The sequence below is a fragment of the Varroa jacobsoni genome, unplaced genomic scaffold, assembly GCF_002532875.2.
Source record: "Varroa jacobsoni isolate VJ856 unplaced genomic scaffold, vjacob_1.0 scaffold_1105, whole genome shotgun sequence".
Classification (NCBI taxonomy): Eukaryota; Metazoa; Arthropoda; class Arachnida; order Mesostigmata; family Varroidae; genus Varroa; species Varroa jacobsoni.
In genome coordinates this window covers 57,346-84,711 of record NW_019214007.1, presented here as the reverse complement: position 1 = coordinate 84,711, position 27,366 = coordinate 57,346, and the positions used below count along the sequence as shown (strand labels likewise).

The 27,366-nt window shown below is 41.7% G+C and overlaps 1 protein-coding gene across 3 annotated transcripts in view; it reads right to left on the bottom strand.

Moving 5' to 3' along the window:
* Positions 1-284: 284 nt before the first annotated feature.
* The window catches only part of LOC111266650 (protein phosphatase 1 regulatory subunit 14C), a 68,436-nt gene continuing 41,354 nt past the window's right edge, over positions 285-27,366 (bottom strand). For 2 of the 3 annotated variants that reach the window (XR_002684199.2, XR_002684198.2), the window contains 3 exons: positions 13,385-13,589; positions 2,666-2,972; positions 285-2,108 (listed from right to left, as the gene is read on the bottom strand). Coding sequence is in view for 1 of the 3 variants with exons in the window: in XM_022844314.1 (XP_022700049.1) it covers positions 2,805-2,972; positions 13,385-13,589 (373 nt within the window). In the remaining 2 variants the exon portion in view is untranslated. Of the gene's footprint in view, positions 2,973-13,384; positions 13,590-27,366 lie in introns of all 3 variants that reach the window. The other variant, XM_022844314.1, reaches the window with a different exon arrangement.

Below are 27,366 nucleotides of genomic sequence, written 5' to 3'. Positions count from 1 at the left end.
AGGACTTCATTGCAGAATAACTTGGTATTACATAGTACTATATATTCAGTATTCTGAAAACTGCCGACAAATATGTCGCGTCACTCGCGCGAAGTAAGAAACGAAGTTTTGTGGTATCGCATGGTAATCAACGCTCCTCACTCAGTTTTCATAAGACCTAGAAGATCCACTTCAAAATCTATTGACAAAGCGTAAACATGATCTGATACCTATCTGATAGCGTGATTGTATATAGGTAACCCATGTATTAGCCGTATAGGTAGGTTATTGAAAACATAATGAGGTATTGATTCAAAAGACTTTTATTTGCACTTGCTGTAGGTATTATAATTATTATTTATTCATATAATATTTATTATCATTTATATATTGTGTATAACATGATTATATGAACAGACAGCATGGCATCTTGGCGGGGCTAGCCGCTCGATATTCAATCGTCGTTTCAGCTACGTCACCGTCTCTTTTTTAGTTGATGGCGTTCTTGACCAGTAATTCAATTTCGTCGACGTTGTCAACTTAGAAGCACAACTCTTAGTGTTGGTTCCCTTGTCTTTATATGCTTTTTTGTGTTTAGCCGGCCTGTTGACCTAACAGTTCGTTTAGGCTCGTCACTCCGATTTTATATTCTGTTACAACAGTTATACTTATTTCATCTACGACTGACTTGCCTACCCTTTCAATGGTTTCCATTGGTGATTTGCACCGCAGATTACTGCTGCAGTATGAAGCCACCGTGAAATTATGAAAACATACGATCAATGCGACAATCAGTAGTTTTTGGCTTACGTACGTGCCGTTTTTGCAATCTGGGTCTCTGCTAGAAACCATTATACATACGGTACGCAGTGTGTCAAAAGCTTAATGAAACTCACCAATGAATCCATCATACCATATAGTATTATTGTATATCAATTTATTAGCAATACTCTATGTTTACGTGCTCCTTTTATTCTTCGTTCCCACACAGTCGCTCTTTTCCATATTTTGTTTCTGAAGATAGTTTAGCATCCGACTTTTGATCCAGCGTATGCATACCAAAAAGCTGTTGTTACCACTCGACATGTTTACTTTTTTCGCTGCACCTGTTCCCGAGCTGTCGTATGAGCTCTACGAGCGATAGTCTGCTCGTGTTGACCAGGAATTTGGGTCAAAGGTATCCGATACGTTTCGGGCTAACAACAATCACATAGGTAGGTGGATACTTACTGCGCGTGTGACTCCACGCTTGCTCCGACTCTCCTTGCATCAACGTTACCATGTACTTTCGTTCAAATACATTTAAGCAATAGCAGTCGCAATAATAATAAGTTATTATTACTGTGACTGCTATTACTTATTACGTCTACGGGTAATCAGACCAATCAGTACCAAAAACAAGAAAAAGATGTCAATGAAGAATATTTTTGTGAGGAAATATTGTGGTGAAAAATTGTACTTAACACCATTAGGTTTGGTAACTTGCCGGGTGTTCATCATTCAATTACGTTCCAGTAGGGAGACAGTGAAGCGGTTGTTACCAGAAGTGCGATCATTTGCCTTTCCGGTGTGGTCATTCCCAATATTGCGTGTCCTGCCCCATCACTTCGCTGCTAAATAAGCCTGTAGTTATTCTCTAGAGTAGAACCATGAGATACTGCGTCGCCATATTTCTATGTTCGGCAAATCACGAGCTGTAAGCTGCTTCGATGGTACCAAAAGAAATAACACTCGAATAGTAGTTACGATACAGTAATACAAATATATATATATATATATATACTAATAATTCTTTCACGCATTGGCGCACTTTGTGCTATTCGCATTATCCTACTATTAGTTTGTTTTTATTTTTGCTTTTGCACTTCTTCATATCCGAGTGCGCTTCGTCGAGATCTAACCGCTGTGGAAGTTCACAATGAAACGTTTATAAGGTGACAAGACCACAGACATACACAGTGCAATCAATATATAGGAGATTATTACTAATGATCGCATGTAACCATCTGCGACAAGCAATGAAAAATGTATCGTCACAGGTGCTTTTACCCATCGTTTGATTTCCGGCCACTTGGTTATCCTCTGATGTTCTATGGATAATTGATCCCATGAAAATAGACCCATTACACCTACGGAGAAAGCCAGCAGATGATATCGAATTAGTATTTACTATAATCAAGCAATGATAATAAGATGAGTACCTGTTGAAATGGCCAGCAGGTCTTCTATTTAGAAGCGGTTTTGATTTAGATCGGAGATAGCTGGTTATATATGTGTGTACAACCTACTCTAAGGAAAATCATAGTTTCTATCAAATGTAATGGCTAATCAAATTATTATGTCGAATAATCCATGTGTAGTTGGAAAAAGGAAGTTTTCGTTGAAAGGACTTCATCAGGACGCTAAGGCCGGCAGAGCTCGTCATTAAATAAGCGTCTCAGAGTCAACTTGAACGCGTCCAATCCAAAACCATCACCAAAGCGAAAGGCGGTGACTCTTTGTCATTGATGTCGAAACCATTAATGATCCTACTGCAGAGGCAGTTATCAAAGAAGAAATCGATTTATATCAGAATACATTCGGCGCTGATCGTTTGTTCGTGTGTTTTTCCCTATCCGACGGATGCAGATTGTCGATGTTGGTGTGTATGTATATGTGCCTAGGAATAAATACGAGGCGGCCTTACCTCCTATTCATTTTTCTATTATTGCGAATATTTGCTTCGTTTGATGCCATTCTTGTTATTGACATTGTGATTATTTGAATTGTTTTTCCTGGGTTCCCATTTTGCTGTATTATTAGTAGTGTTTGTCAGATTAAACTCCTCAGAGAGTCTTCGCACGGCTGATCAGTTGTTCGACAAAGCTCTCGACTATATCGCGACTCTTCTTAGCTCCATGGAGTTTCTTGAGCAGGAACTCCTTTCGCAATATATCGTTTTCCATATCCAGAAGTTCGTCCAGGTCGATCTCCACCTCACTGTCACCTTCTTCCTGAAATTTGGAAGCACGCCGGACACAATCGTCAATTGACACACTCGTATTAACCAATACAAAATTCGAAAGAAAAGCGGGATTACGATAACATATGAAAGATTCTTTTGCGATATCTAATTCATATGAAACCATACCTGACAGGACCTATTCATAGGGATCTACCTTGGAATTGTTACACGTGTAATTTGCTCATTCACTGACGTAATACAAATTTACTGGAGGCTTACTAGTGTAGTGTATTCGTTTTATACAAAAGCTAAGCTGACGCATTTGCATTTTGAAAGCTTTCTATAGCATCTCATGGCGCCTGTATGTTAAATATATCACCCGAAAGAGTGTAACAGAATTTCACCTAATTCTACATGCCGAAATACGGTTCAAGCGATATAAGCGAACTGCATTCTATTTGCACCAGCCGATCCCATAAGGACTCGATTTCGATCTTTTTTTTTTTATTACTTTCCCATCAACCTTTACTATTATATACGAATTCTATAAGTACGCTTGCTCGCAATATTGTGATTTTCACCAATAAACAACGATGACGTCCCTTGCTCACTTTATCCCAGCGGAATCAGAGGTCTCTTGTTTCAAAGTTTTGCAACTGCTATATTTTTATAAACATCACTTTTGTATCTTATACACGATCTAGCGATTTGCCATCGCAATACGTTCGACATATTAGATAGCAGCAAATCTTAGCTTGTTTGCATAGAACGCAAAAGGCGGACGCAACTCTGCTTTCCTCAAACTTTGCCGCAGACTACAGAGCACAGGTGTTCCGACTTTAGACAACATTCGAACTGACCTTTCGATTCGATTTCAAGAAATCGAGTCCCCTGAAGGCAAGCTGAAAGCCACTTGCAGGCCTCCGACTTCTAGGAGGCACGCCTCACATACGACTTATAATCTTTACGCAGCCGCCGACTCCGCTCAGGAAAAAAACGCACTGTCTTACGTCAAGCTGAACCTTCCTTCTATCCCTATTCGCGCATGTAGTTATAAGGTTGTACATGCAGAACTCATGTCTACGCACATTCCTAGACGTTGTGCTGCGTCAATATAATCATTACCTCAAATAATATATTCTCCTTAAAAAATCCGACAGTACTAGTTATAGCTCGACGAAAAAGGCAGTTTGTGAAGAGCATCAGGAAAGGGCGAGATGTTCGGGAGTTCCCGTAAGAAATCAAACGAACGAACAACAGGCTAAAATGAGGCATGCTCGGCGAGAGGCATTGAGAAGGACTAGAGGTACCGACGGAAGTGAAATACAAAGGCGTAGCGCGTCCCTTCGCGACTGTATTCCATCCGTTCAATGGCGCTCATCTCAGTTTCGCATAAAAAATACAGTGATGTGCAGCTTGCTTTCGCAGGCAGCGGCGGCGCTAGCGTTAGAGGCAACTTCAGTGGCGCCACTGCTGCCTACTGAAAAGCGACATCAAGCGGCGGCCTGTAGTAGTACGGACGAGCGATTTTGGGATAGTAGCAGCACTATAGGCAAATGGAAGATAACCGTAAACAAAATCTAAGAAACTGCTACGTTACGTACGTGCACACACACAAATAGACATACGTAGACATATGCATAGAGATATGATACACCTTCGTACGTAGGTACGTCATCGCTATAATACTATACACAAAGCAAGAGCTAATTAACAAGACTAATCTAAACGCATGACACTAATATATGTATCAAATATAAAAGCGTAGCGTGTGAGGAGACAGGAAATCAGTGAGATACAGATTGCACAACCAGCAATCAATTATTAGCTCTCATGGGTGGTTGATCAAGGGCCTGACAACTATCTCAAATCTGGTATTGCTGCTGCTATATTTGTTTGACGGCCATTTTACTCGTACTACATTTGGTACACGTACAGTTAAGCAAACTATATTTCTGTATATCTATGCGTGTCTTGATACGCGATGGACAAAAAGAACAATGCTTCGACTTTGTGCGTCTCCACCATCGAAGCCAGAATCTGCATAAGCCTCCCTAAGCACGAGAAGCAGCATTACCATCACCAAGCTCTATAATATGTAGTGTCGTCGTCGCTGCCGTTGTCAACGAATGCTGCCAATATGTGGGTTGAGCTCGACGCCGTCAACATTTACATTCTACGCGAATGCTAAAGCTTTCCGCCTTTATGTATCTACTTATCTATCGCAATACGCTAAGTGAACCAGCTCTTGTTCCTTTTCTTTGTCGTTTCACGCCCTCTCTCGCCCACTTTTTCGCGCACGAATTCGCTTTATTTGGCAAAAAAAAAGAGGGGACGGGCCACTTTCGACTGTTATCTGCAGCCGTTTCGGCAGCCGTTGCTTTCCAATGGGACTATTGTGCCAACACTTCCATCAGAATTGCAACTGCTGTGACGATCATCATCACTGATATGAACGAAGCAAGCGGCAGATGGCGGTGCGCGCGCGTGGGAAGAAACGTCAATGTTGGCCAGCAAAATTTTAACCGCTTCCAATAGTCCTCACTCACTGTTAGAGAGAGTACTGTTATTACTACTCGAATGATAATCATGGCGGCGCAAGGGTGCAAGCGTTATTTAACAACGGCTGCAGATAAGTGACCCTCATTAATCCCGCGGTAACGGGGCTAATCCAACTCAGGAAGGCGGTAAAGAGAGTCCGGCTTCATCCGCCATTATTGTTGTCGGTGTTCTTGCCAGAACAGCCTTTTCTCTAGTACCATCTGCACATCTGTAAGAGTAAAACTTTATATATATATGACTACGTGAGACCAGGCTGTGTATCTTTATGAGTGTTTATGTGCATGTCATAGCTGTTCTACTGCGGCAAACACAGATAGACACGACTGAGGGCTGGAGCTGTCGGACGGACAGGAGCAAATTGAGCGATACGAAACAGGTGTATTCTAATCTGTTTGAGACAGCAAAATAGGGCATTCGTTCCAGATATCTATATGGATCGTCGGATTTATTGAGCTTTACGGTTGGTGAATGGTTATCGCATAGAATCCAGACCATGGCCTGACGTAACTTAAAGAACGTCTATAGTGTGCGCAAGCATAGATTCATCTCCCGCGGCGCCTAAGTGTACTTCGATGCCTTTAACTTTTTAGTAGTAGGGTTTATTTAGGCAATCGTGTTTGGCTAGCGGAGATAGACATATATATGTTAATACATTTTAAAACTTTTAAGCAGTCAAATTCAACGTCCTATCTCCCGCGAAATTTCTATAGTCTCCGAACGTCTATTGTGTTATAGAATTACCACAAGGTTTTTCCAGAAGCTACCACAGAGAATTGTAACGGTCCAAATTTTATAATTTTAAATAAGTTAGGTTTATATGCAAGATTGCCTATATATGGATACCGTATGCTTACTGCCTATGCTTTGACAATTAAAACTATTTCATTTGCCGTCATATGTCCTATGGTAAATAGAACTATTGCATTGCGCGACTTTAATGACTCGTCCGTCAAACGTATACTGAATCACAATATATACGAGTATGAATAATTTGAGTAAAATTAAGCTTTATGCATGGAACTTTACAGACTTTAATAACTTTGCCAATATTAAAGTGTGCAATATGTTCAAGCGTGAATACACCAACGTATATATATATATATATATCTAGGCAAAAAACCAACTGCAAGGAAGGGACTGAAATAAGAAGCGATGAGATCATACGTATCTGCGGCGGGTCTGTGTGTGTTTTCGAATACGAAGAGTAGAATGATTTCCCGTCAAAGAGTGCAAGACTCTTTTTCATTATTTAGTCTTTCTTCTCCTGTTTTTGTTGCTTACTTCTATTTATTCCGGCCATCACTGTGTTGGTTCTCCCTGCCTTCCACGCACTAAGGCTGACTAGCAATAGCTAGAAATATTTTGTTACGTGTTCCATACGCTGACTCGAAATCGCAAGAATGTCCACTAGGGACGTATCAGATATATAATAGAATGTGCGATTCGTAAGGTTCAGTCCATCTAAAAATATTTAGGGTGGAAAAGAACAACAAGCCTTTCGATTCCAACTGATTGTTGTGCAAAATTGAGTTTAGACGGTATAATGACGTTAAGTATTTAGCAAAAAAGCTGGCCCCGCTAGAACTAGCGGACGCCAACATCCCTCTCAAACGGTGGACATGCAAGCGACTCTGGTAGGCATTCGTCTATAGCATCAAGTTCTAAACCATTACTACTTTGAGGGAAGTTCAGAAGTTTTTTACTTCCTGTTCATTCATTCTTCGTTCCTCTGATGAGACCTTCTATTGCTGCAGATGTTGGCGTAATGCTGACAACACTATTGTTATCACCAATACCATCACGCTAACAACGCTTCGCCGTAACCATAACAGCATAAGCCAGAAGGGAACCTCTAGAATCGACAAAGTACAACTTTTACAAAACGAAGCAAAGATGACGACGATATTTCAGCATTCCGTATCTTTTTCCTAGAACCACACCTCCAAGCAACGAACTCCGCGTTGGCGCTTAATTCTTCCCTCAGCCAGTGGTATTTTCGACGAACGGAGAACTGGAACTATTCGACGATCTCATCTGTTAGAATAGACAAATCAAGTTAAATCTCAGGAGAACTGATTGCGGTCTATTCCTTAGACATAAACAACATCCAGTTCATCTAGCTCAAAGTGCGAGTGATGGACAAAAAATGAGTGGTAGTGACGAAGAAACGTGAATGGCAGTGGCCGGCTTGAGGCCTCATATCAATGGATTGCCGTTCGTATTTTGTAGTGCTGTTATCGTTGCTAGCGTTGGGCATGAATGCGCTGGGTCAAACCCCTATTACATGTTCTGGCTGACTCAATGACCCATCCCAGTGGACTAGTAGTCCACCGAACGCTGATTGTAATGGTAAACTACGGGAAACAGTGGCAAACAAAGCGACGATATCGTCAGTGTATATTTCCTCCATTTTCTCTATTTTTACCGGATCGTTCAGTTTGGTTCTCTGCTCGAAGGCAGAAGTTGCCAAAGTCTCGCTACGATCGGATTTAACACCGGCCCCGTGTATCAATTCACGGTCGCTCTTGAGCAGTTATGAGTTGTTTGCTACTCTATCATAAAATTGTTGAATGTGTGCGTCGTAGTCTTTCTGACGGGCTGTGTATGGGTATGTTATATCTATCTATGCACGTGTCCGTGCGGCGCGTCCATCGTTGATGTCTTTTGCGTGGGAGGTACGAATCAATCGACACAGTGGCCGAATTTTGAAGTTGACGCCTTTGATATTGTTGCTAAATTACCATCACAGCTTAATCGTAGATAACAACAACAACACTAGGAGTAGCGTTTTGTTGTTGTTCTTCTTCTTCCTATCACTTCTGTTCTTCCGCAACAGTTATCGCTGCTGCTCAATGGTCCTTCGATGGCCGTTTTCTCATCGTCATCGAGCTTCCAGTCACTGCTTGGCCGCTGTTTAAAATTGATTTAGTGCACAGCCGCTACTTCTGAGCCAGCCACAGGGCGCCGTCGTGAGATGCGCGGCGTCAAGCATATAACTGTGATATGCCCGCACATTATATATATATATATACGCACACACACACACCCGACAGCGTATATCCATTTAAACATATAAATATTAGCTCATTCAAGCACACAAATACAAAGGAAAGCATATCATCACCATGGAGCGATGGAACGAGAAATTTGTTGTTTCTTGGTAAACGCCTGTTTTGCTCGACGAATTACTAGAAGGAACGATGGCACAGTTTTTTTTATAAAAACAAAAAAAAAGGAAGAACACGCTGCCACCTCGATTAAAACGGACTGGAGCAGTTTAGACCTAAAGTGGAGGTAGGTAAACAGCAGGTGAGTGCTCTTAGGTTTTACTGGTTACGTTTTGTCAGTTTCGACCATTTCTGAAGTTCGTACAATGAATCTGCATCCACTTCTATTTATGTCAGGTTTGCACAGTAGCAAAAGATCATAATGAAATATGGTAGTTCCGTTATCTGTGTAAGGCGAGCGAATAACTAGACAAGTCTTCTGAAAAAGATTGTCAGCTAACATGTTTTCAACTAAGACCTGTGATTTTCAAATCCTTGTTTCCTGTCACTACAGAAATGCCGTAATTTCTTGCCGCTGACAATATACAGACTGCTGCTGCTGCTGTTTCTCCGGCCGGGGCTTCCTGAAGGATGTTACTCAGAATAGATAGGCAATTAATTTGTCTGCTCTCAGGTCAAAACTAATCTGACATTTTGGTGATGCTATATTGAATATTAGAAATCGCACCAGCAGATCTGGCTGTATTAACTACGTTGGCCTTAAGCTTCGAAAAAAACCTGCACCAACTTTAAAGCGCTAGCGTTCAAAAAGTCCTTCTTAAAATAAGCCTGTAATGATTGTCTGTGACGGTACGAATGGTGATAATTATATCAATCAGCTAGTGTATGGTAAGAAGTTCAAGCCCGGAACACACGCTTTAAATACCTTACTAATCATTTTGATAGGAGTTGACAACGAAACATATGGTTGCAGGACCTCTTAAGGAAATCAAAGTTACCACTAATTCAATCAAAGTTCCAAGCGGTCTTTTACAATTACGTTCGCATTGAATGATTATATTAGTCTAGGTTAGAGTGATTCTTCGTGCCTGTTGTAAATACTCATACCGGGGGGTGAACTATATACGAACAGTAAGGTCGACCTTTACTTGCCCCTTTACGGAGCGAAATTTCACGTTGGAACTTAACATGTAGTTAATCTGAAAAATTGTAATAAATCTCTGCTAATAATTGCTTTCGATAAGGGTAGTGCAAATAATTAGCCCGTTTATGTTCTCCATCCTGGAGAGGATGACTAATCCTATCAAAATTGTAGTTACGGTCAAAATGTTCAAAGTGACCACCTTCGAGTGACTGCAGATAGATGAAATATTATCAAGAAAAAATAATGTAAATTTGTATTTAAAAAATAAAAATATCTCTCTAGTGCTTGCTAACTGGTTTTCTGATTTTCATTTACATTGCAAAGATGTCCCCCACACAAAAACTCGATAACCTTTAAAGACCTTAAGGAACCTTTTAAAGAAAAATTCAGTATAATTCTTGTAGCCAATATTTTGTATATTGTGTATATAATCATATATAAATAATAAAATAACACTTCAAAAAATAATCCAATTATTGTAGGTTATGGTAAGTTAATCTTATATATCAGCCACTCTCATTCGACCTTTCAAGTAAGGCAAGCAGTATACAAAGGAAGCACTCAAGTAAATAAATTTAGCAGTGAAGCATTAGCATAATCCAATAATGCTCGCCTTACGGATATCTAAACAAAAAAATAAAGCATTTCATTATTTATATCTGTCGCATTTCAAATCACGGTATAAATTTTTTCGCCTCACAGGCAACATGGATATGAGTTATGATTGGAAATGCCGCTCTATTGAACCCAAGTGCGAACCAATATACTCCAAGCACCGCTCATTTATGTTGTGACCTGGGCATTTCCCTTTTTTGGCTACAGCCACTCGTTCTACCGTGTCTTATTTTTGACGTCGCTATAGTAATACCACTGCATGTAAATGACTGAACTATCAAAGGCCAAAGCAGCGCCATTCTCCGGAGTAAGCCGTGAATCTGGGAGAAGTGGCATGAAAAATCCACCTATTTTTCAGGAGCGAAGTTGAAGCATTTTTATAAGGCTGTGGGCTGCCTGGGACGAGAGCATTTGCGACGGTCAAAGACGGTACTGATTGCAGAAGCACCTATTGAACATCGTATTTTTGCTGAGCTGAGTAACGCCATAAATTCAGCTAATGTTGTACTTGTATGAGCAGGCATTACGACCACGCATCTAGTTACATCCTGATTCTCTTCTTCTTAGCTTAAATACCTCAAGTAACGAAACATTTTATAACTAACTGCGATCCAATATAAAACAATAAAAGTTTAATGTACAAAAAGAACATATTTATAGAAAAGGTTGTGGTATGGCATCTGGTCTTTTAAGCATGTTCCATAGGGGGTGGTGATATGGCAACAAAATGTCTAGAAGCTAAAGTTCACACCTGACCAAACCTGCGGAAGCGACCGAGCCGCGGGGCTTGGAAACCAGCTAACGTACCTTAAGAAACAGGCTTGTTAGGACCAGATTGCCGCGGGAAGCAGCACCATGGTACCGGTGGCGGTGTCAGGCTCTAGCCGATTTGTCGACGAAATGAACTGCATCTGATGAGGAAACTAGGCGTGTGCAGTACGGGAAGCATGGAACCATATACCGTACAACCAGGTCCGGACCATAAAAAGTTCGTAAATGGAAATCTCTGAGTACGTATTACGATGATGGATGGAAGTGCGCGGGCGCCAGAACTGTTGGAATAGTGTCGAAATGGTACCGCAGCCACTAGAAGGTGACTAGCCGGGCAGCGTTGCAGGACGCGACACCATAGTCCTTGCGAAGGGCGTAACTTCACAAAGGACATGCGAACGTTGCGTGCACGCGACAACAGTTGGTAAATATGGCCAACTGTTTACCGGGTTGTTTGTTGTAACAGGCGTACGTTCATCCTCCGGGTACCAGACGAAAGTCAGTTCACTTTAGAAGGAGACGAACTTGTCATGGCGAATAATAGTGCGTCGCTTGTGGATTTTTAGTGAAAGATTAGCTATCTTCTCGCGGTGGATAGATTTTCATGAACAGTGTCAATATGGCTCAAAAAGTCACAAGTTTTGTCTACAAAAAGATAAGGGCTATTTTCAAGCGGATAACAGTCATTGCCAATTGGGTCGTTTAGATAAACACGAAAGATTAAGCTTTTTTGGCCCCCTGTATTTTTGGAACCCATAGACGACTCTTGTAGAGGTACCTTAATGAAAACTGTATGCGATACGTGGCACACGGCGACGAAAAGGCTGAATGGTCGCGACTGATATCATTGCGAAAGAAAAAGAACTCTACTACCCACTTTCGGTGCCCTACACAGTTCGTAGGTTGCGTACGACGATCATGCCGGAGTTGGATTACCACGCATCTCAGTTGGCTCTAAGCGACAAAGGATTTTAATAGTCCACCGGTGCTTAACGCTCTCGGACGATATCTCCTTCAAATTTATCCCCCCTTTTTCCTTAATAACGGCCCCGGCTAAAATGATAAGCCAACTCCATACGACCTCTAGAGTTTGCGTGCGACCTTCCACCGAAGCAAAATCGTTACAAACGCTAGGGCTAAAACTGCACTCATACGCCGAAAGTATTCAGGAACCGGGCCTACAGCATCAGTGCAAGGACACTGAGGCGGCAGTGTTTTATTACGTCGCTACTCGCTCATTAAAAGTCGCTGAAGAAAGCCGAATAAAGGTCGTCAGCTATCGAGATGTCGTGAAACAGAGCAATAGAGCCAGCTAGCAATGGCACGTTTTGTGTGTACTTACACAGGAAAAACCTTTAGAGCTCTCCAGTTTGTTCTGGTCCTCCTCGTTATTGTCGCGATACACGGCTTCTCCCAGCCAATTTGAAATAAGCCCGTCGAACGACTACTAGGATATTTGGGTGCATTTGGAATTACGATCAGAAGGAGGGTGCTCAAATAGAATACTTCTTTAGCCAGAGAAAACGAAAAAAATCGTTTAATAGGTGGTAGAGAAACGAGCTGGTCGTAAGGAATCATTGTATTGAATGTTTCTTAGGGAGGTTAAACTTACTGGAGTTCTACCAACGTACAGCGTATTTGAACATGAAGTAAGTTCTCAGAATGGATCATCTGCCATCACAACATGCAGTGGTAATCATAGCGCGAAAATTGTTCAAAGGTCGTCGCCGGCTGTACTCCGCTGTAAAGTTTAGATTAACATGAACTGCATTGTGACTTATTTAGTCTACCACTTGTTTTGTTGTCCATTAACTATTCTCTAACTCCTTGACTAATTTCCTATTCTGGAACGACTCGTAGAATATAGGCTAACCTGCCTACAGGACACAGTCGAAAACTTCTGTTCCTCTTCCGTTTTTCTTTTTGAGTTACCATTTTTTATGCTTATAAGAAACTATGAGTCACGAAGTTAACTTTTGTCCCATCGTGTGAATATATTGGTCTACGCCTAGTCGTCTCTTCCGTCCTGAAGTTGGCACCGGTTTTTGAACCTTATCGACCGGTTTATACAAAATGAAAACTTCAGCGCGTCACATAACGGGAAGGTTCTTGACACTGTCTATCTATAAGACGAGAATAATGCCGTGCGGTTTGATTCCTTGCGCCTTAATCCAGTGGCCATATTTTCCTGATGCATAATCAAACTGTTCCATAGCTCTAAACGAGCAAAGCTTTCAATACAGTAAGCACAAGTACCTACACAGACGCGCATCTAAGTACATACGCATGTCAAAACATAGATCAAAAAAACAACTATTCTATACCAGCGTTTCTGCTGCTACTGTTACTATGAAAGCCTACCGGCGTTGAATAGAGCGCCTGCAGCTGTTCGCACATCCACATCTCGACGTGAAGTCGTTTCTTGATGAGCGCCATCTGATGCGAACCGTATTTAGCTGTTAGATACTTTTTCTTTCGTTCACCGACATCAGAACGGTCTTCTGAAAAAGCAACGTGAAGGCTCTTTGCCTGTGATGTCGGCACGCACATACCGCCTGACTGCATCCTGAAATTTCCCGGCAAACAATAGGACAATAAAAAAAGGTTAGCACCTGACTCGGTTATCGTTACGTACTAATAAGAATTGTTAACAGTTTCAAAGATATCTATATGTGCGTGTTGTCTAATACTGAGCAACCCCTAAATGTCGCTTGAAAGGTGTAGCCATTGTTGCCAACCTTAACATCTTCCAAGAGTCTCACCGTCCTCACGCGTCTTCTATCGGCTTCCGCTACAGCTTTCAAATGCAACATTCCCCTTACGTGATTCATTTGTACAGCGCATTGGTGATCATCTATTCGTAGCAACTATTATTAGCGATAGCCTCAAGCATTCTTCAGCCGAAATAAGACGACGGCATCAATTCTAGAACCACCACCGATTGTCGGTGGTGCGAAAAACAGTGAAACATTCCCAAACGCTCAAACACCGACCGTACCAGTATGTGACGTTCGCAACTTGGCTTTCTTTAGCGGTGTCGATTGCCCCAAATGTACAAAACGTACGCTGTTCCTCTTATCGTATTGGCAACTGGCTAATTACAAGTAGCAGGACTCATCTTTAGGCCAATGTCGTCTGTATCCGTTGTCACTAATAGCTTTTTTCCATATAAGAAGTGCTAATGCTGGTAGCGGCAGCAGCAGTAGCTCCTCTGTGTCCTTTGATTTATTTTCCCTTTCTTGTCTACCCACAAGTCGCTTGTCCTCTAGACAGGAGCGACAAAGAAAGTGGCCAGTAAAACCCTTTCAAGGTATGTACAATACGGTTTGTGTGCTAAAAGTGCACGTATATTCATGTCTCTATCCTAAAGTCGTGCATGTCCTGTTAACCGTAAAGTTCATGTCGCAACGTGTCCTCTCTCTCTATCTATCTGTCTATGTCTATCTCTTTCACTATGCGTTTATCGGGCCTTAACTCTATTAAGCAACAATACGATATAGCGGTTTCGTCACTATGTGCGTGCCGACAAGGTTTCCAGATTTCAATGGCTTGCGTTGTTTTTTCTTCTATGAAAGCGTTATCGAGACTTAATGATGACCGTATTATATCGAAAGCAACTTTTCTGGCCGATGCACAATCATTTGCTAGTGTTTTTGCATGCTAGCTTTATGCTGAACGGATTAATAGCCACGAGGAAGACAATCTAGTTTGCTTCGTCTTACTGTTTCTGGTTGCAGTGCTCCACGATAGAGCTTCCCTTCCCAACCAATTGGTCATGAACGAACCGTGTGATCAAATAAACATGCAATGCACACATAAAGCCCGAAGATAGCTAGGCTTCGACCTGGGTGTTGACAGGTAAGGCTGTAGGTCACTGGATATTTAGATGCTATTGATATGTTAGGAGCTACTTTTTGTGTTTTCCTGGCCGGACCTAGTCTGCCATTAAAGATTAAGTCAAGCCTTCGGGTACATCCTACAATAGCAGATTGCTGTGAGGATAGGAACTTCAATAGGCGTACATTGGAGCAATGAAAGATCGATATCTGATTTTTCATAATCACCATTAAATGTGTTTAGTTTGTATGTGGGTTGGTTCGCGCAAGTAACCACAGGGAGCCTATGAGCAATGTTGACGTACTATCAGTCGAAATCATTTGTTGACAGCATTATTACTACATATTAGTAGTATTACAATTGCTCACGAACAAATAAAGGAAAGAAGACGTCGAGTACGTATCAGTGGACAGACCCACAGGACGATCAATGAAGAAGAGCTAAGAAAGAATTCGTGATTTACGTATCCGCCCGTTTGCCACGGATTTTCGGCTCGTCGACGAGCGGTCGATTGTGCAGTGTATTTATTTTTCCTAAAAGTTTAACTTTAAGTTGATGCTAAAGTGAGTGCACGGGATAGCGGCGTCACTTGTCTATCTAAATAAATTCGTGCAATTGTGGCAGGTCAAATGTATTCGTAGGTTAGATGTCAGAAGCATTAACGATATAGAGGTAACAAAGACATATATAACACAGCCCGGTCATATGGGGTACCTTTTGATTACACTATCGACAGATGCTGTCAATACCTGACAAACGTTAAACTTGTAGCAGCAGAGCATCGTCAAAGAGCAATAATACCTTCTATTGTCTATAGTCCGTCAGGAGCGATAGTCAAAGTTGACAGTAATGGAGAAATCTATCTAGTAGATAATATACACTATTGTACATTTGTTCTCATTTCTAAAGAGCATTTCCCCACAACTCGGAAGGCTATGCCTTGACAAAAAAAAAAGTCCTAACCATTTAACATTGACTGCACAGCCAATATGATCTTATTATATTATGATAATAATAACAGTAGTAATCGTAAATACCGGCAATTTGGCAAACGCTTGATAACAACTCCTACCATTATTCCAATTGTATATAGAAGCGCAGACTCATCTCAATAACATCGACCCCGTAACATTGACGCTATCGCCAACATTGCAGAGTGACTCCACTAGTAACACTATGCGGTGTGAGTCTTCAGAGCAGAAAGGGTCTCGCTAGTGAAGTAGCAATGATAGTTGCAACGGCAAAGGCTTCATCATTGTGCGACTATAGGTAGAACCTGCCATCCAACTATCAGATGCTCCATAATGAACGAGGCCTTCGCAATTTCTATCGCCCCTCTGCGTTCTCGCTCTGATGCTCCATTGGCTCGACAGCGTCAACCGAACGGCCGTTCGTGCCGCATCGTGGTCGTGACTTGTGATGGATCGTTTCTAATAGAACTCGTCACGACTCGGAAGGCAGGCAGGTAGACAGATACGCACACACGTAAAGACGAATAGACACAGCACGTTAAGAAACGCTGATGGGAGCCAGACAGAGCAACAGTTTGACACAGGGTCACAGCCATACTGCTGCTGCTAATGTAACTGTTATTGCTGCCACGATGTTGACGGCCGCAGCTATCGCAAGGGCGGCTGTGACGTGAGCCGTTCGATGTTATAGCGGCACCGAACAGTAGACACCAAACAAGCAAGGTCTACAGACTTCAGCCCGAGTCCGATACTCACAAAACAAGCTCGTGTCATCGCATCACCGTAGTCGCCAACAACATCGTGATCAGCGTCATCGGCAACGTCGTTCCAATATTCGTGACGGGGACGTCGCGATCGTAGTAGCTCAATTCATTCATTCCTTCCTTCCATTCACAGTGGCCGCTAATTAGCGCGTTGTTCCGCATTCTACCCGCTATAGTTATAGTTGTTAAGGCAGCCGCCATTGATAGCTGCCGCTCTGATCACACTGAATTATTAGGTCCATGCGAGAGCGATGTCCTTCTGAACAAGGACAGGCAGCAGCCTGCTGCTAGTTGTTAAGAAAGGAGAACAATAAGCTCAGAAAACTAGGCCGCAATGATTATGATGCTCGCTACTGTGCGACGAGTCGAATCATAACTTGACCTGTAAGGTAATAAAATAAAATGCCCCCATTGGCGTACGACGACAATCGATGACCTCCACCGAATAAGTATTTTACTTCAGAGAGTAGAGATGCCGATTTAATACCCATATTTTAAAGTTTCAGTCATCGGAGAACAAACCTGCTACTGTTTAGTAACAGCCAACGGCAGCTGGGCACTTTTCTACTGGGTTATATTGCAATATTTGCGGGGGCGCTTGTCTTCATTGCGGTTTTGTGCGGCCATAAGTGACAAAAGTCGTTTTCAACTTTCCCTATAGGGTTATAGCCAGGCCGCTTGTCCCTAAGGGTTCTGGTTCGCCTGAGGTTCGTGACTCGTAATTCGTACGGAATTGGGAGATGCTGATCGCGCAATGCTCTATATAATAGGGTCATTATAAAGATACATGTGCAGTGTAATAAGGTTCTATGTTGACCTTATCGGTACGTTTCTTCTACGTCATGTGATGTTTGCTAGGCCACGTAATTGCTGATATATAAATCCTCTAATAATCACCATATAAGCCTTATTCTATAAATGATCACCACTATTTTAAACAAGTTGTGGGCTCGATTCAGCGAAAGGTTGACCGTTACCGTTTACATATATCGAAGACCTGTTATCAACTGATGAGCGTGGATGTGATTATTAGTGAAATTTTACTATTTTCAAAGTCAAATAAAATAGACAAAGAGGACAATAAAAATGTCTCATATTAACGATGCGTTTCTACCCGTCACATAATCATGAGGGACGACATTCAGCCGGAAATGTTAGTTCATAAAAAGTCCAGTTCTTGCAAACTTTCATAGGTTTTCGTTTTCTTGATTGTTGCAAACTGCCCTGTCAGCCGTCGAGGTGGCAAAGATGGCGGCGAGGGCGACAATTGCTACTACTGCTAATGCTTTTGTTATTGCCCTCACCAACACTAGCGCTACAGTCGGCGCTGTTATGTTGATCCGTTCGTGGGCTGCGTGGCCTATTGCCTGGTGATTGGCTCCTTCAATTGTTGGCCTGCCGCTGCCGCTGCCGCTGCCGCCATTGTCGTTAGGGCCTTCGCTGCTGGCAAAGAGCGGATAGCGAGCGATTTGGTCGGTGTGGAAGTTTTCTTACCTGGGTTTATCCTTTCACCCCCTCCCCGTTTTTCTTCCGACCCTTTATCAGTACGTGACCGGGCCAGAGTTTGTCGACCCCCACAGATTCGGTGTCGCGATAACGGCACGAGCAGCCATCATAATACACAACAACAACAGCAACGACCATAGCAGCTGCTGACTGTATTCGCTTCGGCAAAAATAAAATAGCGACGCAATAATATACCGGAGCGGAACCATTAACAGACCAATGAAAAAATGAAAAGCATTTTTCCTTTTCAGATAATTTTTCTGTTGCGCGCAAGCTCTTTTAACGCTGACAGACGATCTAATAGATGCCCACATAATTACGCGATCCTAACATACAGAAACATGGGTCTACAAGCTTAGGTAAATGATTATGCTTAACGTCAATAGAAAATGCAGATATAACATAGAAGGGGGGAAGTAATATCGCGGATAGTGGCATAAAGGCCGACGACTTGCAAACATTTCCGGAACTGTCCCTATATTGTTGCTGGTTTCGAAGTAACTGCTGCGACAAAACGACATCCTTTATCGAACAAATAACAATAATAATCATAACAGAATAATTGGCAATGAGGTGTATAGTTGTGACCTCTTCATAGAATATTGGCCCGTCAATGGCTCGGTGTTAGCTGGCTGTCATATGTGCGGTTAATGTCAAGCTGAGCAAGCTTAGAGCAGATCTACCGAATCACGGACCCGTCACGAAGATGGTTGGGAATTCGTCTTACATAGACAATAGCAGAACGATCGGCAGCGGGAGAAAGTGAGAACTGAGCGCGTCACGTTTTCGAAGTGACTGAAAACAAACGCACGACATATCGCTTCTACTAAATTATCCCTGCCATAATATAGTCACAGACCCATAATTATGTTCAGCGAATATTTCATACACCATTATAGGTAAATGGTTGACAGTTAGTTTTATTGTATCCCATACACGTCCTTGACCTTTCTCCCGCAGTCAACGCCCTTTATTGCCCGGAAACAAGTCAGATCAAATAAACCGATAGTGTACCTACCTCTGGTCTACTCACAAACATTGTAACAAACGTGACGCGAACTCATCGTTTATTCGGGCGATACTGTACAGTCAAAGCTTGCCTCGTCTCAAACGCTGACGTGTTTCGTTCTGTTCGACAAATTGCCAAAGTACTCGAAACAAATACCATGCTAGGTTTAGCCGGCAGGTAATTATAGACGAGAAGCTGTCGTTTACAAAGGTGCCGCAAGATAACGCGAGCCTCGCAGTAACATTTAACTCTTTAGTCAATGTTAAAACTGTTCATTCCATCCACTAGAATCTGTTTGTATTTTTGGACATATCTTATTCTATTAGGCAGATAGATGCTCTTCAGGCGAAATATGGTTTTCGATTAGGAAAAACGACTATAATTTTATTTACCCCAACAGCCATATAATTATTGGCATTTTATAGCAGTACCATTCTTTTCTCCATATCCGTATACGATTAAGTCGACGATTTACTATTGGCTACTATACTACATTTATGTGACCGTCAACAGGTCCTCATTGTTATGCAATGATTGAAATCGTTTTCGAAACGAACGTTCTTTTATACATGATTCCAATCTCCTCTCTCTGGCCTATACCACTTATATAACTGCAATAAGTTCAATACCATCTGATTGATAGATCCTGTTGATCAATGTATAACAATGTCCTGTTATCGTCAAAACTCGATCTCCTAATGCGGAATGCGCACTGCGAAGGAAGCGAGCTAACTTTGACGTCCCGTAGCTACCACAAATACCAGCCACTGCATCTTTTCGAGAAAGCAGAGCAGTTAAATATCAGCTCTTTACTCGTTAATTCGTCATTGGTTTCATCTATTAGAATGCCGCCGTTGTCCAACGATGATCGACTCTATGGGATCGGATCGGATCTGTGAGCGGTGATTTAGCCAACCAGAAAGCCAGCGCTTGACGACCGATTCACACTGATCGAGCTTCTGCGCCCAGTCTGAGGTTCGCGAAAATCTATCGGAGAAAAAGAAGCCTTTTTAGGCCGTGTCTGACATCATTGAATAGAATAGTCTTACATCACATAGGATAACAGAAAACCAAATATGGTTTGTTTGTTTTTTTTTTTGTTGGTTTTTTAGAGAAGCGTTTCCTATGCTGTTTTTTCTGTTCAATAAAAAGGTCTTAATAGCTTTTTATGTTTCGCTTTACACAAGGCATTGGGTTGTTTTAACACCGCACATAATATTATAGGCGTTATAACTTTGAAATGCTTTCAGGTCAATAATATGTCCGAATATCAGAAATAGTATGGAGAGCTATCCAAAACAGTTTGCATCAAATGGGTCACACGAGTCTTATTGAAGGCGTCAAACTAATTTAAGAGATATGCCAGATTCCATAGAGATGGTACTGGGAGGCAACGATATCTACCAAAACTTCGCCCACATCTGGAGCACCTATATGTATCGTTAGGCCTGAAGAAGCCTGCTTTCCTGCAAAATCTATAGTGGAACTCATACATGACAAGCTGTCTGGTTAGCTGTTTCGTCCCTGTTCACTCATCGTTCCTTATCGCACATGAAGCAAAGGAATCGCTATCGATCTCCATTAATTTTTCTTTTAAAGTCTATCTTCGGCAACGTAGGTTTTCGGATAGCAATGGTAAGTTGGTTAAGAAACACATGAGGCGATTTTGAGTTGTTATGTGCAGTCCCAATGCTCTTTGGAGAAGTTCACCTTACTGCAAGACTTCCCCAAATGACGTGGTTGATTTTATCGCTCATGGAGCCAGCTCTGCCTTTTTCTATATTTCGTTGACGTGAACAGTGAAACTCCTGCTGCTCACGGAGAAAAGTACTTCCCAGTACAAGGACTTGTTTAGGTAGGCCAGAAGCGACCTGTCCTGCCTTCCCTTTAAAACTACATTGCTTCTGTCCTAGTGAAGTTTACGCTCAGTTCCATATCCGTGGCTGCCGCGATGAGCCAAGCTAGAATTTGTTCCGTTTAGAACGTGGTCGACCGACATTTCACATAAGGTGATTTCGACCAATTTTCTCGACTCTAGCACTTGATCAGGGAGGCTTTTCGGTAAGATGGAGAATAAAAGTGGACTTATGTTGTACCGCTGTGCCAAACCAATTGTTTTTGTGAAAGGCAGAGTTTGGCCACTCCGTTGTCTATAGTTATTGTGTTCTCCTGTAGAATCACGATGAAAAGGTTATTTACATTCTCGAGAGCGCCCTCGATCCGCGTGAGCATAAAATTTGTCCGAAAGCTACATTAAAATCGACAAACACCGCGCATAGCGGATAACGCAGCGAGAGCAGTGCTTTCTCGACGTCAACCATCAGGGTCTTACGCGCCTTTTCTGCAGAACGTTTTTCCGGAACCGATGTTGCTCTGTTGAGATGGCGTATACCCTTTCTAAGTAGCTGTCTAGTATCTTAGTCTGCAAGCCACAAGCATAATAACAAACGTTTTTTTTTCGCTGTTCCTCACCGTCGTGAGGGCGCGATTGCGTCGCCCTGTCGACTAGGAATTACTAACAGGATAGCGCCTCTCCATCGGGCTGGGGGTGTACCAATATATAAACATTTATAACATTGTGCCGTTTACCACAGCGTCAGAGTGACGGCGCATTCGAAATGCCCATTGTTGACTTTATCTGGAACAGCAGCTTTTTCACTGCATAGTTCCTCAGGACCTTACGTAAATTCCCGTGCTGCAAAGTCTTGTTAAGGGATATCGCTTTGTGCTGGGGTCCCCTCTTCCTACTCTGCAACGCAAAGGCTACCGCGCGTGGTGTTATGTCCCTTAACGACGAACGTTTTCGCGAAAAAATTTATGAGGGCCGAGGAGCTAGTCGGGCAAATTGCCGAACCGTAGTGCGTTGCATGCATAAACGATGTATACGTTTCTCACAAATCTATTAAAACAAAGGCTAAGAAGTAAAACTTGGGTTCTAGAAAAATCGATGTCGAGTCGGGATTGACTATTAGGAAACCGCGAGCATGTCTTGAAAGGCTGCAGTGCGGTTCGAACTCGGCTAATCAGACCGACCGTTGAAGTCGTAGCCAATGACCAGAGGAGAGGCATAATAATAGGGCAACGCTTCCAAACTACTAAAGAGCTCCTCTATTGGCGTCCAAACTAGCCCAATATAGGCTGCCACGAGACTTATTTGGTCGCCACGTAAAACAATGATGGTGTTCTCCACTCAATACGGCGCAAGGTTGTTGATCTTGTGATTATAAATAGTAAAGATGCCTCCGTTATAACAGCCTGCTTCGTTGCTGCTCATTGCAGGACAGTATAAAGGATAAACATGCAGCAAGTTAAAAATGTAGTTGCTCGAGTCTCCGTTAACATGAGAACATCTATACTGTCCAGGGCCTAGGAGAAGGGCCTCTATGGAATTCTTAGAGTCTTCAAGGCCCAGCCTCGCTGCTAGGTCTGTAATCGACCGACGAGCGGTTGCGGTGATTCGAGATGTCGCATACTAAGGTTAGCGCTCTTGTCGTCAGTGTTGCTAGAACCGGCTTTATAATGTACCCAACCGTTGGAACCGACGAAACTTGCTGGCCGTGGTACATCTAGTTGGCGTAATGCTGCCTTTTCTATTGATGGTTTTTCAACGATCGCTTCACTTGGTTGTGGTACGTGATTCTTTGAAGCTGGCAAGGCTAGTGAAATGTTCTACTTTAGGGGTCTACTTCAGCTGTTCGAACCCTGTCGTGTTGCCCTTACGTGACCTCTCCGCCCCCCCCTGCTCTCCTCTGGCCCCTGACCCTCTTAGTTCTTAGGATTCTAACCTCTAAAAGAGGCTTTATCCTTCAGGTAGATTGTAGGAAACCTTCCTGGTTACCTCACACTCTTATAGCCGTGCCGTCACCTCCCCAGGACGATCTGGCGCTATGATATAGAAAGAGAAGAAACCGAAGATTTCGCATTTTCTTGACCCACTTTTCTGGCAAGATTATTATCTACTGCATTGTAGTCTTGACCACGAGGATATGCATTACCAACCCGGATCGTAAGCTAATCAACGTCTTCGAAGAACGTCCCACCTTGCTGATATATTTATGTATTCGTGATTAAGAACCTATAAAAATCTCTCTACTTCTCACACGATATTGTCGATGCCGCAAAAATAGTCATATGACGTTTGCTAAGGAAGGATTCCTTTAAGCGCAGGGCCGAACGGCTGCCGATGCTGTAGCCTACCGCTAGCGCTGTTCTTCGTAGCGGAGAGGAGAATTGAGCCATCTAAGAATCTCGAAGACGTCTCACATTTTGTGGTTAGCCACCGTCACCGATGTCACATGCCTCTATTCCTCTTGTCAATTTGACAACTGCCCTTCTGTTGACCAGTTTAAAATCGATACTGAGCATTTCCTATGAAAACATTTGCCCAGTGGGTGCACTGCCTCGTTGGTCTCGCAAGCAACATATATTACCCTCTTCAACTCCGAACAGGCAACACACAAACAATGCTTTGCATATACTTGTTGCAGCTCACTCAAACATTGATATTAGCAGGTCACGATTCTTTCGATCGCATTGATCGTGATTGGAAGTACGGCCATTTTCAAATGCTCATGAATACTCCACACCATTTGTTACTGTGGTTGTTTTTGAGTCCGTGGAACATCTGCGTTAGTTAACTTGTGTTCTGTTCATTGGATCGATGTTGTAGTTCGGCTAACGCCATTCTGTTGTATAAACTGTACCGGGAAAGGTCGCAGTACATGTCTGTAGGAAGATGACGGTTGGACAACGTGACGTGGGTCACAACACTGCCGTTCGCATTCAAATTCAAACAAGAAATATCTATATATGCTTTTGCAGGATCGATCCGCACGCCTTTGAGACGGGAGCCATTCGGCTGTAGCCTTCTAAAACACCTGGTATTTTCGGTGTCATGAATTGTCTTTGCGATATTGCGAACCACATAAACATGTCTGCGGAGCAATGTGTGTACGTTAATAAGTGGTAGGACAACTGGAACTCGAAAAATTTCTAGGAACAGACGAACAAGAAATAGACAAAATCTGCCTGGCCTGGGTATTATGATATATCACGAATATTCAACATTTTTTTTAACAATTTTATTTAATATATAATTCAATGTACAACTAGATATAATATAAGAGCTGGGTGTTAGAGGGGGGGGGGGTCTCAAACGTTTGAAAAGGCTTGTTATATTAATGACAGGAAAGTAATGGAGGTCTTTTTTAGCCGGTAGATATTTAAATCGTCATCTAACAGCATATCAGCGATACGCCTAAAGTATTAAAAAAGTTTTGTTTCTACTAAATAAGCTGTTATTTCTTCGGTTCGAAGAATTCGCGGGCTATTTTTATATATCGTCAACAAGATCGACATAATATATGTAATCATTGTAAAAGTAACACATCCACAAACAAAGCTACGTGAAACAAAGCGAATAATGCCCGTTGGCAAACCGTAAAATACTTAGATAGCTATATCTATATGTCAACGACAGCTATATGTCAACAGATATCTGGGCGTTCTGCTGGTTGCTCAATAGAAATCCAATTTAGTTTTAGTGCAAGACGTAGAACTTTCATGGCTCCTTTGGTTCTCCGCCCTTTATGTTATCTAATCTAAAATACATACAGCTTATGCCCACTCTTACAGTATGCAAGCGGTCGGCTCCCTGCCCATTTGACGACGATAAGCATCGAAGCTGAAAGCGTCATAACTTAATAACAAGTAAAAATTATAACGCATTTTGTCTTTTACTGCTCGTTAATACAACTATTTATTTTGGTATTAATTAACTGGTTGATGCTATCAGCTAACATGTGCGCTGTCAGCGTCAAAGAGTACGATGGGGAGAGGTGCTACAGGGAGGTTAGGAGGGCGGGGAAGGATCATACTCTAGGTTCATCATAGCGCGACCCCAGCCGGTTCCTCACAATAGCAGGTGTTTTTCATCCAATAAAGAAGAAGTCTCTGAACAGAATAGTGATAGAATGGAACGAAAAAGTTCTGTGCGTCAACAGCCAGCGGTCAGCAGTGCTCGGGCGCTTGTCGGTCCGAAGCGGTAAAATATCGCGCGTACTTAAAACACGGCACCTCTCATTGTTATTGACTTCAGCTATTGACTTCCTATTAGCAGCTCTATGAAATCATGAAGGGGTTATATTTATCCGTTACGTTATATTTAACTTGTTTCGTATATATATATATATATATATATATATATAGATGTATCAAGACCGTATGAACTCCACTTACAGGACGAATAGATTATAGGTGGCTGTTGATTATGAACTGGCTTACACAACATATATATCATTTGTAGTAGCTAGAACGTATACGACGGCGATTTTAACTTGAGAAAAATTATAGTTGAGCAAGAGATCCCTCACAAGTAACAAGTTAATCATAAAAGAAGCTTTTAACGAACGAGAAGAACGTGTAACGTTCGTATTGTTTTTTGAACAAAGTAATTTTTCTTAACACACATTTATCTATCTTATCTTCCTTTGATATTATCTAACGAGGCAAAGTAAGAGCGCTATTTTTGGGAATGCTGTTGAGACATCAATCATTGCACAGATCAGTTTAAATCTTGACCAGGTCAGACGGGCAGCCAAACGTATTTCCGAGACACGTCGATACTGTAACTAACATATAATCTTTACAAATGGATCAGATTGGACGTCTTTCCGATCACACATGACGACAGATGACGCTAATGACAATACGACTCACCGTACGATATAGAATCGACCTAGGTTGATTGATCTGGTATAAGTATACTACTAGGCGATATATAGACACTTGCGATATATGTATGCATATAGATAGATAAGGATAGATCAGTCCCAAACCGGCCCTGTAAAGTGGTCGAATTTGACTATTTTTGGGACAATTTCCAGCCAATCGATAGTTTATTAGTTTGGCTAGATGTACCGAATCAAACCTACTATACTACACTAACCATTGGTCCGTTTTTTTTTAAAAAAAAAGTTTTTTAAAAAAAGCTCTTAACTACAGAGCAGTGAAATATTTACATGGGGCTCTAGAAAGAGAGTATTTCTTAAAGCTCTCAGTTAGCTCAGCTCATCTAATGAGTGCTGTATACCTCAGTTTTAAGGTCGAAAATGCCGTTTGAAGGGTAAAAACTCAACCTTGCATTTTATGTAAAGGAGTCATTTTTTGTTGTTAACTGACACAATTAAAATGGAAAATTATTTCAGCGTAGAGGGGCCCAAATATCTGATTGGTCGTCTATGTAACAATGAAATAAAAATCTTTTGATCGAACTTCTAATAGATGATCATCAGTAAATTAGGTTAGATGTACCGCGAACAAAATCTATTTACAATAGACTGATGAAATATTAATGGGTTAGGTAACTGAAACGGGCCAAATGTTTCTAAATACTGTAGTTTGTGTTAGATTGGGTGTGATATTAGCCAATTAAAGTAGTTGAAATAATTAACGCAACAGCCGCACGAGGCGAAACGCGTAAATCCGCCTGGTTTATCTTAAGGTAAAAAAGAAATTTCACACGTTAAGGCTGAGCCTACGTATGGCATAATATAAACTAAGATTGTTAATTATCGGATTTTTTAGATGAAAGTAGTAGCCAGTGTGTTTTCTATTGACATTCCTTATTTATCGAAGAATGCTTATAAAAAGATGCTTATCTTATCTCGTATAGTATAACACTGTTATGTTACGCGTTATTTGCAACCTGTTCTACGCACGAAACACATGAGGCCTGGGTTTGGACACATCACTAAGACCCTATGTAGCGTCACAAACCCAATTCTATATATTATTATCCGGAATATTTGTTAAATTCCAATATTGTACTCAAACAAGAATAGATCTTTCAACAAAATCCTTTACATATGTCAGAAGTGCCACTAGTGACGATCATGACTGCTCTATGTAATGATTTTTTAGTTAATTAAAATAGTTAATTTAATTAAGTGAGTAATAATTTTTCTATATACAATTACAGCGTTCATTTGAAACTTGAATTACTCCCTAACATATGTACTCGTCTAAGTGTATAGAAAATTCCCATGGAATTAAATTTTGGCCAAAAAGTCCACACACGCAAGGGTTATAAGAAGATGCAAACGACCTTAAAAATATGATATGCTGAAACTTATCTAATTTCTCATTGGTATCCCCCTCTTTAGAATGACTGTTAACGTTAAACCTGTCTGTTCGGGTTTCTTGATGAGCCCTAAATCTAAAACTTCAGTGAGCATTTTTTGGTTTGCGTCATGGAAA